General features: G+C 35.2%; 2 protein-coding genes across 2 annotated transcripts; both read left to right on the top strand.

Annotated features, from left to right (window-relative positions):
* The first annotated feature begins 428 nt into the window (after window positions 1-428).
* On the top strand, window positions 429-2,129 carry LOC131608062 (cytochrome P450 89A2-like). Its single transcript, XM_058880002.1, has one exon. The coding sequence runs from the start codon at window positions 429-431 to the stop codon at window positions 1,947-1,949; it is 1,521 nt and encodes a 506-aa protein (XP_058735985.1). The 3' UTR covers window positions 1,950-2,129.
* A 6,188-nt stretch (window positions 2,130-8,317) lies between these two features.
* On the top strand, window positions 8,318-10,026 carry LOC131608063 (cytochrome P450 89A2-like). The gene has a single exon (XM_058880003.1). It carries the CDS (start codon window positions 8,338-8,340, stop codon window positions 9,856-9,858), a length of 1,521 nt encoding a protein of 506 aa, XP_058735986.1. The 5' UTR covers window positions 8,318-8,337; the 3' UTR covers window positions 9,859-10,026.
* Window positions 10,027-12,336: the final 2,310 nt, after the last annotated feature.

Consider the following 12,336-nt stretch of genomic DNA (forward strand, 5'->3'; position numbering starts at 1 on the left):
AATCCCACATTCTAGAAGCATCCTTATACTTATCATACTATTAAATAAATATTTGTTGACCAAAATTAAATTCAAATATAATTAAATTCTATCCATTAATACCATTAAGTAATATTTTCATAATAGAAAATTTTATTAAACACAGTAGGAAATAACAATATATTATCTAAAACGAAATAAAGTATAAACAAATTCTAATTTTGAAAATAACAAATTCTATATATATCAATGAATATACATTAGTTAATTAGTTAAAAATTATATTGTGTAAAATTTTCTTTTTATAAATAATAAATGTTATTATTTAGTTAATTTTCTAATTTTTTAATAACTATGAAAATATCTAATCCAACTTTTTTTTCATATAAATAACTATCCCTAACACTTTGAAAATTGAAACAATCTTCATAACATTAAAAACTTACAAAATGGAGTTCTGGTTCATTGCCCTAGTTTCTCTCTGTGTGGGCTTTCTCATCAGAGCCACCGTCTCCGTCACCGGAGGAAACACGAAGCGCGCCAGCCTCCCTCCCGGCCCTCTCCACATACCCATCCTATCAACCATCTTCTGGCTTAGAAAATCCTTATCCCAAATCCAATCCTTCCTCCGAACCAGCCATGCAAAATATGGCCCAATCATCAGCTTCCGAATCGGTTCCCAACCGAACGTATTCATTTCCGACCGATTCGTTGCCTATAATGCCCTAATCCAGAACTCCTCCGTCTTCTCTGAACGTCCTAAAGCACCTCCTAATGGGAAACTTCTCTCCAGCAACCAACACACCATCAACTCAGCTTCGTACGGAGCCACATGGCGCACTCTCCGTCGTAACCTCGCCGCGGAGATGCTTCACCCGTCTCGCGCTAAGTCTTTCTCCGAGATTCGCCGCTGGGTTCTTCAAACACTCGTCGATCGCGTGAAATCATCTTCGGAATCCAGTGATTCTATCAAAGTCGTTGATCATATTCATTATGCAATGTTTTGCTTACTTGTTTTCATGCTTTACGGAGAAAGAGTTAATGATGAAACAATCAATCATATTGAGCGTGTTCAACGTGCACTTATATTGAGTCTCAATAAATTCAACGTTCTGAATCACTTTCCGAGAATCACTAGGGTTTTGTTCCGGAAACGATGGGAGGAGTTGTTGAAGTTGAAACAAGATCATGATGATGTTCTAATTACACTGATAATAGCAAGGAAGCAAGCCAAGGAGAGTGGATCGATCAAAAACAACGTTGTTTCGTACGTAGATACTCTTCTGGAATTGGAGTTACCTGAGGAGAAACGTAAATTGAATGAAGATGAAATGGTTAGTCTTTGTTCAGAGTTTTTGAATGCAGGTACAGACACAACCTCCACAGCTTTGCAATGGATCATGGCTAATTTGGTGAAGTATCCAGAGGTTCAAAACAAGATTGTGGAGGAGCTTAAAGCGGCGTTTGGCGCTGAAAGAAATGAAGAGAATGCTGAAGTGAAGGAGGAGGACTTGCACAAACTGCCGTATCTCAAGAGTGTGATATTAGAAGGATTGAGACGTCATCCACCGGCGCATTTTGTGTTGCCTCATACAGTCAAAGAAGATGTGGTTTTGAATGGCTATTTGGTGCCTAAAGATGGGATAGTGAATTTCATGGTGGCGGATATAGGGCGGGATCCTCAAGTTTGGGAAGATCCGATGGCGTTTAAGCCGGAAAGGTTTATGAAGGATGAGACATTTGATATTACTGGGAGTAAAGAGATAAAGATGATGCCATTTGGAGTTGGGAGGAGAATTTGTCCTGGATATAATCTAGCTATGCTCCATTTGGAATACTTTGTGGCTAATTTGGTTTGGAATTTTGAGTGGAAGCTTCCGGAGGGAGGGGATGTTGATTTGTCTGAAAAGCATGAGTTCACAGTGGTGATGAAGAATCCTTTGCAGGTTCATGTTTCTCCAAGGGTCTAGATTATATGATATGTGTGTACCTTACTCTTGGAGTATAGGTATATGGTAATAAAATGTTTTTTTAGTTATTTGTTGTGGTCAAATGTTGTCAAACTATCCTAAATTCTCTACTTGACAGAAGTATAAGGTAGTAGTAGTATTTAGGATTATGAGTCAATAAGATTGTGAAATGTTTTGAGAATATTTAATGAGAAACTGGAGTCATTTTCATGTGCAATATACATATTAAATGCATATTTATTGATTACTAAAATATGCATTTATTTTGGTGAATTCTTAAGAATTGCATCCTCTCCTATTTTCTCTCTCGTAAATTTGAGCCATTAGATTAATCCAATAGTTAAAAGATAAGAAAGAGAAAAATATTATTTAGAAAAGAGAGAAATATATATGGCTTTAATTTTCTTTAATTTTTTTCATCTAGTACAAAACTTGTTATTTAAAAAAAACAAAACACCAAGAACATAACACCCATATAATTTATTGCAACTTACGTTATTCTTTTTTTCTATTTTAATATTCTTTATCAAATAATTATTTTTATACATTTTATTCGATAATAATAAAAAACTTTTATATATATTTAATCAATAAGTTAAATTAAATTTTATATTTGATTAAAAATGAGAGCAATCATAATAATATTTTTTTATTAAAAAACATCTTAGGACAAATTTGTGTAAATTGAAAATGTGTCACTAAAAATAGATGTTAAAGGTATAATTCATATATGGGAAAAATATTAGTCATTAATTTAATTAATTAATTTATATTAAAATATATAAAAATTATATATGGAATGCGTATTTGTTGCTAAAAAAATAAAAATTCTATTTTTTTTATATTGTCAAACAAAAAAACTTTTTTTTAATAGGCAAGAGATCTATTAAAACCGAGTAGAATGGCTACTCAACCGCAGAAACACAACAGAAAACCTCCACCTCCCAAAACAATGGAAAGGTAGAGATTCCAAATATAAAAGTTACAACTGTTTGCCAAAGGAATACAAGAAGATAACCATATCCAAGATCTAAAAATAATAGCCGACATACAATCATCAAAGGAAGAATTAATGTTATTGAAGATGAAGTCGTTTCTAGAAAGCCACATACTCCAAATTGTAACTAGCCAAATCACATCTACTACTTTCCTCTTCGATGCGTTCTTAACTTTCTCAACATGAAAGAATTTTTTTTTGAACTTTTCCAAAGTAACATCCTCAATAGGGTCTAGCCAAATCAACACTCTCCGCCATATATAATCCGTAAAATAGCAGGATCCAAAAATATGTGGAATAGTTTCCAACTCCGACGTACAAAACACACAACAAGGATCATTACTCACCGACATTATGTTGCGCATGACAAGCTGGTCTTTTGTGGCTATACGATTGAGTAAAACTCTCCAGCCGAAAAACATCAATTTTGGAGGAGCTTCAAACTTCCTAAGAGAACTCAGCGCCTTTGCGACATTGTCATGAACTAAAACACCTACAACAACGTTGGAATAAAATAAATCATAGCAAGACCAGACACTAAAATCACCATATCCCGAAACCATCCACTTATGAACATCTTCTTCTCCATCACCGAACGAGAACTACTGCAACTGCTCCAGAAATTCATCTTTAACCAACATAAAAGAAGGATCATTGATATCTAATCCAGCCTCTAGATTCCAGGACCAAACATTCCCGTTCCAATTCATAAGCTCTGCCACACCGCAAATTCTGTTAAATGCAACAGAAAAAGCTTCAGGAAAAGCATCTATTAGAGCTTGATTCCCCAGCCATTTCGACTGCCAAAAAGCTGTCCCACGACCACTGTTCATAGTAGAAGAAATGGCACCTGTAAAAAGATTTAAGCAGTTATGGACAATATTATCAGATAAAATCATATCACGCCACCAAATTGAATTCGTATGACGTAACACCGAATCTGTCCCAATTAATACTTAAAGCCCCGGGTCTCCGTATCTTTCTCAAATCAAGCTACTCCACAATGCTTCCGACTCATTTAAAATCCTCCACTTTCATTTTTGTAACAACGCACGATTGATAATCTTGATATCCTTAACTCCCTGTCCTCCTTTATGTTTTGGGTTGCAAACTAATTTCCAGCTTGCCTAGTGTATGAACAACCCACTTCCTTCTTATGCCATAAAAAATTACTTTGTATCTTTCGAATCTCGTTTATCACTTTTGAAGGAACCTTGTAAAAGGATAATGAATAAATCAAAATTGCATTCAACACCGAATTTATCAAAATCACTTTAGCAACTATGTTCAAGTATCTTCCTTTCGAAGTAGCTAGTCTATACTTCAAATGAGATATTAATTCCTTCCTCATTAAAAGCTTTCTTGGACTATCCCCGACTTTGACCCCAAGATATTTGAACGGAAAACAGTCAATGTCACAATTCAGAAAACTTGAGCCCGCCTCCATAAGCCAATCGTTAATGTGTATTCCATATAACTTACTCTTTAAGAAGTTAATCTTCAACCCCGACATCAACTTAAAACCTCTAAGAATTGACTTCATCATCCAAAAAATTTCACTACAACCATCTGCTACTATAATTGTATCATCCGCATATTGAACTAGGTTGACTTTTTCTATATTGTTGATTTTAAAGCCTCTAAACACTCCTGACTCCGCTGCCCTCTTCGTTAGGCCCGCTAGTGCCTCTGTAACCAAAACAAAAAGGAAAGGTGAGATAGGATCTCCTTGGAGAAGCCCCTTTTCAACCTTGAAATCCTTTGTCGTACTTCCGTTAATTATGATAGAAGTATTACTAGTGAATATACAACTATCCATACCAACTATTATTATTTTTAACACTTTCATTCAAAGTTATAAACGCATTCAAATTTCTTTAATTCAATAGAAAATAAAATGGTATTTTGAGACTAGGAATGTGTTTATAATTTATTGCAATATACTACTATGTCGAAGAAAATAATTAGTGTTTATACTTTATAGTGATGGATGTGCATAAAATACATTTCTACTAGGACGAAGAAAATAATTGATATTACACATTTACTAATATTCACTTGATTCATTTGACCTATTACAAACAACATCATTAAACACATTCAATAACAAGATTAAACAATAAAAAATCAACAGTAAATCAACTTCATCAAAATTAAAGACTAAACATGGAAATTTTCTTAATTGTCAACGAAGAGTGAAGGAAACAGAGGAATAATAAGTGGTTGCCGTGAGTGAATGAGGAAGATGAGTGAGTGAAGAAGATCGATGGAAGAGGAGTAAGTGAGGTCGACTGGCCAAATGAGAGAAGAAGATCGATGGAGGTCGGAGGAGGAGTGAGTGAGGCGTGCGTGAGTTACAACCTCTGAAGTGAAGGAATGGGTGAAATTGAAACCCTAAATTTTTACACTTATATATACTTAGGGTTACTTATGTAATTTAATATTTAAGCGGATGTGGTTTTGGGTTTCGGGTGCGTGTTTGAGTGATCCTAAATCCGCACTCGAAATATCAGATGGCACTTGAACCCAATTAATTCGAGATTTCACCTGTTGGTTAGGATTCGGGTGCGGATGAACCCTGCGGATTTGGGTCTGCCTACCATCCCTAAATATTGATATATGATATTGTGTAAAAATAGCAAACCAAACCTGTATATAAATTTACAAGTAATTTTTTTGTAAAGAGAGATATATTTACAAGAGAAAAAAAAGTTCAAAATGATAAAAAGTGATGTGGAGAAAAGTATAAAGAAAATAAACCTAATAGCGTCGTTTATTTTTGAATTGTACACGTGCAAGGATGTAAAAGCATCTCTTTTAATGGTGGGAATTTATTGATTCCTTAACCCTTGAATAAAGATTAGGAGTACTACGGGTACTCCAACCCCTTACAACAAAATATAGAAAATCAGCTATATGTTACAAATATCATGCACAAAATAGAGGGTTTTTAAACCAATCATAGAAATTACATTTGATGTTTTCTTTCGAAACTGAAGCAATCCACCATCAAGAGAACCACATTATCATGTAAAATAACTCCTCAATATCCAATTTTGCATTGTTGAAGATTATGTCATTTCTCATCTTTCAAATACACCAGCAAGTTGTTAACCATATAGCTGCAGCCTTGTTACTCTTCAATTTGCCCTTCAGTGATCAACCCAATTCAGCAAATTTCCACAGCAGTCCAAAACAGTTGGCAATTGAGTATCAATCCACATTAAAATTCTACTCTTCAATGGAGCTAGCTTAGAACAATGCAAAAATATATGTTCTGAATCTTTAACCTGCAATTCACAGAAAACACACACAACTTGCTGTTGATAAACTATAATATTTCTTCTTTAAAGTTGTCTCCGTGTTGGGAGCCTATCTCTCAGCAGTCTCCAACCGAAAATCTAGATTTTTGAAGGCACAACTGCTCTCCAAATGATGCTCAAGCCCTCTTTCAAACCAACAGCTGCAATTGTATCTACTTGTTGGTTGATCTTCATATATCACGATTTCACAGTAAAACAATTAGTGTTATCGTATGGCCATATGAAAACATCTTTAGCGCAATTGACATGTCTGATCCCAACCAACAAAACTTTCAATTCCCCATATTCCCTTGAAGTCTCTCTCCCCTAAACTTCTTCGCCTTTAATCAGAAACCAGTCCCACGATTCTCCATTCCACTTTCCATAATTGTAAACAAATTCTTCTTTGAACAACACTTCCTTATAGAGACAAGGAAATTGGGCAGCCAAAGTACCTATCCCTAGCCATTGATTCTTCCAAAACATAATGCTTTTTCCATCTCCTAGTCTAGTTGTGATTTTCTTCATGACTCCTTCTTCCTCATCACACAACTCCATGATGTCCCTCCACCAAAGTGACTCCTTAGATTTTGAAATAGGTTCATAACAACCCCACATTCTATTTCTCACATTCCCATACCTACCTTCCATCACACCACTCCATATAGCGTTTTCCTCAGTCAAAAATTTCCATGGCCACTTGGACAATAATGCCTTGTTAAATCTTGCTACATGTTTAATACCCAATCCACCTTCTTCTTTTGATTTGCATACCTCCTCCCAACTTACCCAAGCTATCGCATTCTTATCCCCGACTCCACTTCATAAAAAGTTTATCTGTATAATAACAATTTCTTTCACTTTTCTTGGAACTTTGTAAAAGGAGAATTGGTAACTTGGCATGCATATTCGTGAGGATGATGTTAATCATAGACACTCTACCTCAAATTGATACAAATCTACCTTTCCATGAAGATAGTTTTTCTTTCAATGATTTAACTACCGGCTTCCATAAGTCTGCCCTCTTTTGATTCCCACCCATTGTGAATCCAAAGAATTTGAATGGAATCCTGTCTATCTTGCAGCCCAAAAACGAAGGACAAGCCTCCAAGTAATAATCATTATTTCCTACTCCATATATATTACTTTTGTTCAAATTGATTCTCAGGCCAAAAACAATTTCAAATCCTCTCAATACAGCCTTAAGAGTCCACAGATTAGACCATGAGCCATCTCCAAAAATTATCGTGTCGTCTGCAAATTGTAACAAACTATACTCCCTGAATCATTTATCTTGAATCCCTTGTACAACCCTCTGTCTATAGCTTGCCTCATCATACCTACCGGAGTGTGCTGATGTGATAATATTAGTTGCTTAAATTTAAGAGATGGAGCTTCATGAAATAATCTCAAAAATGAAAAATTTAACATTAAATATTATTATTTTTAACCAATTCAATTGAAAAATAATTATTAAATTGTAGTATAAATAAAATAATATAAATTGGTAGGGTTAAATATATGTTGCTTATTTTTAATTACCATTTAAGCAAAAATAATTGAAATTACTTAAAGATTACTTAAATGCAATGTGACAATTTGGACCCACAAATTATAATACAAACAACCCAAGAAAACTTATGCTCTATTCAATCTCTCATTCTAGAAGATCCTTATATTTTTATACTATTAAATAAATAGTTGTTGACCAAAATCATATTCAAATTCTATCCATTAATACCATTAAGTAATATTATTCATAATAGAATATTTTATTAAACACAGTAATAAATAACAATATCTTATCTAAAATGAAATAAAGTATAAAAAAAATTCTAATTTTGAAAATAATAAATTTATATATTAAATAAATATACTATTGTTAATTACTAGTTAGAAATTATAATCATGGGTACACTTTTCTTTTTATAAATGTTTTTTTTTTCACAAATCTTTTTTAATAATGTTATTATTTAGTTAATTTTTCAATGAAAATATTTATTCAACTTTTTTCATATAAATAACACACCTATGATCCCTAGCACTTTGAAAATTGAAACAATCTTCATAACAGTAAAAACGTTACAAAATGGAGTTCTGGTTCATTGCCCTAGTTTCTCTTTGTGTGGGCTCTCTCATCAGAGCCACCGTCTCCGCCATCGGAGGAAACACGAAGCGCGTAAGCCTCCCTCCCGGACCTCTACACATACCCATCCTATCAACCATCTTATGGCTTAGAAAATCCTTATCCCAAATCCAATCCTTCCTCCGAACCACCCATGCAAAATATGGCCCAATTATCAGTTTCCGAGTCGGTTTCCGACCGATCGTATTCATTTCCGATCGGTCCGTTGCCTACAATGCCCTAATCCAAAACTCCTCCGTCTTCTCTGAACGCCCTAAAGCACCTCCCAACATAAAACTCATCTCCAGCAACCAACACACCATCAATTCCGCTTCTTATGGAGCCACATGGCGCACTCTTCGTCGTAACCTCGCCGCGGAGATGCTTCATCCGTCTCGCGCTAAGTCTTTCTCCGAGATTCGCCGCTGGGTTCTTCAAACCCTCCTCGACCGATTAAAGTCATCTTCGGAATCCAGTGATTCTATCAAAGTCGTTGATCACATCCAGTATGCAATGTTTTGCTTACTGGTTTTCATGTGTTACGGAGAAAGAGTTAACGATGACAAAATCAACGATATCGAGCGTGTTCAACGTACACTTCTGTTGAGTCTCAACAAATTCAACCTTCTGAATTTCTTTCCGAAGATCACTAGGGTTTTGTTCCGGAAACGATGGGAGGAGTTGTTGAAGTTGAAGCAAGATCAAAATGATGTTTTACTTCCATTGATAAGAGCAAGGAAGCAAGCCAAAGAAAGTGGATCAATCAAAAACAACGTTGTTTCGTATGTAGATACTCTTGTGGAATTGGAATTACCTGAGGAGAAACGTAAATTGAATGAAGATGAAATTGTTAGTCTTTGTTCAGAGTTTTTGAATGCAGGCACAGACACAACTTCAACAGCTTTGCAATGGATCATGGCGAATTTGGTGAAGTATCCACAAGTGCAAGACAAGATTATGGAGGAGCTTAAAGCGGCGTTTGGCGATGAAAGAAACGAAGAGAACGCGGAGGTGAAAGAGGAAGATTTGCACAAACTGCCTTATCTAAAGAGTGTGATATTGGAAGGGCTGAGACGTCATCCACCAGGGCACTTTGTGTTGCCACATACAGTTAAAGAGGATGTTGTTTTGAATGGCTATTTGGTGCCAAAAGATGGGATAGTGAACTTCATGGTGGCAGATATAGGGCGGGATCCTCGAGTTTGGGAAGATCCGATGGCGTTTAAGCCGGAGAGGTTTATGAAGGAGGAGACATTTGATATCACTGGGAGCAAAGAGATAAAGATGATGCCATTTGGAGTTGGGAGGAGAATTTGTCCTGGATATAATCTAGCTATGCTCCATTTGGAATACTTTGTGGCTAATTTGGTTTGGAATTTTGAGTGGAAGCTTCCGGAGGGAGGGGATGTTGATTTGTCTGAAAAGCATGAGTTCACAGTGGTCATGAAGAATCCTTTGCAGGTTCATATTTCTCCTAGGGTTTAGATTATATGATATATGTGTATGTATACCTTACTCTTGGTCTTGGAGTATAGGTATATAGTAATAAAATGTTTATTTAGTTGTTTATTGAAGTCAAATGTTGCTTTAGTTGTTCGTTGAGTTAAAATGTTGTCAAACCATCCTAGATGTGTTACTTGACAGCAGTGTAACGTAGAGTCAAAGTCAATAAGATTGTGAAATTTTATGCAGTAAAAAAAAAGATTGTGAATTGTTATGAAATTTTTTTGCTGAAAAACTGGAGTGGTCTCGTCCCCTACTCATATTCATGTGCAATATAGAAATTAAATGCATATTTATTGATGACTTAAATTACGAATTTAATTTTATGATGCAATTTTAGAAATAGTTATGCAATTGACATATTGTTGATGATTGACAGTGTTTGCACTTACTTCGATATAAAAAGTTTTTACATTTTTTTTTGACAGAAAATAAATGATATTCATTCATTCAAATCGATAGAGTATATCTTTGCAATACAAATTCAAAATCGCCAAAAACAAAAAAGATGAATCTGCGAACAAATCCACAGCATCCATGTTAATAGCATAAAACGGCAAATTGCATATGCCTACAAATATTAATGTATTGACTGTATTGAGATGTCCGAAATATTCATGCTTCCGGATCTGTAGCGTTGACGGCACCAAAGTCATTGATTGAATCTGCACTAGATCGAAACTAACCTTTCAACCTGAAACAAATGAACACCGCACAAAAACGGAAAAACAAAATACCCGCACAAAGACGATAAATCAAAATACACCACAGAAATATGTGAAATCAAAACAAAAGATGACCCACGAAATCACAAAAAAAGACAAAAAGAAAAGGTGTGAAAATCACTTATTTAAGTAATAGATAAACAAAAACGATTTGGAGGGCTGATTTTGGATCAAAATTGACCCTAAATCACCCCTCTTTAAGAGAGAGGAAGGAAAAAGAAGAAAAGTGGGAAGAGGGAGTACTATTTATTAAGGATTTTAAATGGTGAAAGCTTAGATTATTTGAAAAATAATAATTTTTCATTTATTAAGGATTTTTTTTGTTTTGCTTTAAATGATCAAATATTATATTAATAATATTCTCCAAATTTGTGGGAAGAGGGAGTACTATTCTTGCAGAATTTTGGGGATTTTTTGAAGGTATAAAACTCACACAAAGGCTAGAATATAGGAGGGTAGAGATCAATGTTGACTCTTTACAAGTGACTGAAGCTATTGAAAAAAAAAGGAAGAGTTGAGCAAATAGATTGTGTCGCCATTCTTTGTCAAATTTTGGAGGTGATGGACACGATAGAGGTGGTGATTATATCGCATGTCTACAGGAGCGCAAATGCTTGTGCTGATGCTTTGAAAAAACTTGGTAGTAGGGAGAGTAGTCTTACTTTTTATGATAAAGCTCCAAGTTTTCTTAAAGACTTGTTGGAGACTGATATTTCTGAAATTTTGGTCTTTAATCTAGACCTTGTGTAGTTGTGTTTTTGTTTGGGCTTAGGCCCTCATTGCTATAAAAAAAACTATATTAATAATGGATGCAAAAATTATATATGTATATGTATAAAAGTGCCAAAACAACAACACAATAGCAAAATACTATGATAACAAAAAGAATAAAATAAATTACAACAACCACCGACTAAAAATAAACACGAAAGAAGAAAAACTCAATTGTTCATCCCCAAACAAGCCATCTTCCAACAAGAGTCAGGCTAATATAAAGCAACCATACTCACAACCATGGACAAAAATAAAAACCACTACAAATCACGGGGTTAGCCCAGACTCTCGATTCACTATTGGTTCCAACACAAGATAGAATTTTGAAGTCAATCATTGAGGGGAGAGAGAGGTTTGAGGTGATTTACTAAAAAAATAATTTTAGAACAAAAAGAAACTCTTATTCTCCACCCTTTTCACATTAGTTGACGAATTAGTAAAAACTTATCCTTGCGAACAACCCAGGTAGCCCATACCACCGCGTGCCGAATCATAAAGACCCCTAGAAAGGACCGAAATAACCCCTAACCACCTAAAGACCCCATACAAAATATTGAAAAGTAAACTAGAAGTAACAAATAAATGGGATCCTGACTCAACTTGATTCCCACAAAGAACATATAAGGCCCCCTCTAGATCAGAAAAAATTCTACTTGAATAGGTTTTCCTTAGACATATATAATTCTATTGTACAAAATTTTCCAGGAAAGACCGCCACATTATAGGGGGCCTAACTTATCCAAATCAGAGGGAGAGTTGGGAAAACATTCGCTACAGGCTTCTTTGAGATTAGGGATGACAAGTAGACCCAAACCCGCAGGGCCCACCCGCACCCGAACCCGAATCAACGGGTGAAAACCCGAGTTGACTGAGTTTGGGTTCGGGTGCCACCCGATATTTCGGGTTCGGGTAGTGTGAAACCCGCACCCGAAACCCGAAATCACACCCGCATATATATATA

The sequence above is a fragment of the Vicia villosa genome, linkage group LG5 (assembly GCF_029867415.1).
Source record: "Vicia villosa cultivar HV-30 ecotype Madison, WI linkage group LG5, Vvil1.0, whole genome shotgun sequence".
Lineage (NCBI taxonomy): Eukaryota > Viridiplantae > Streptophyta > Magnoliopsida > Fabales > Fabaceae > Vicia > Vicia villosa.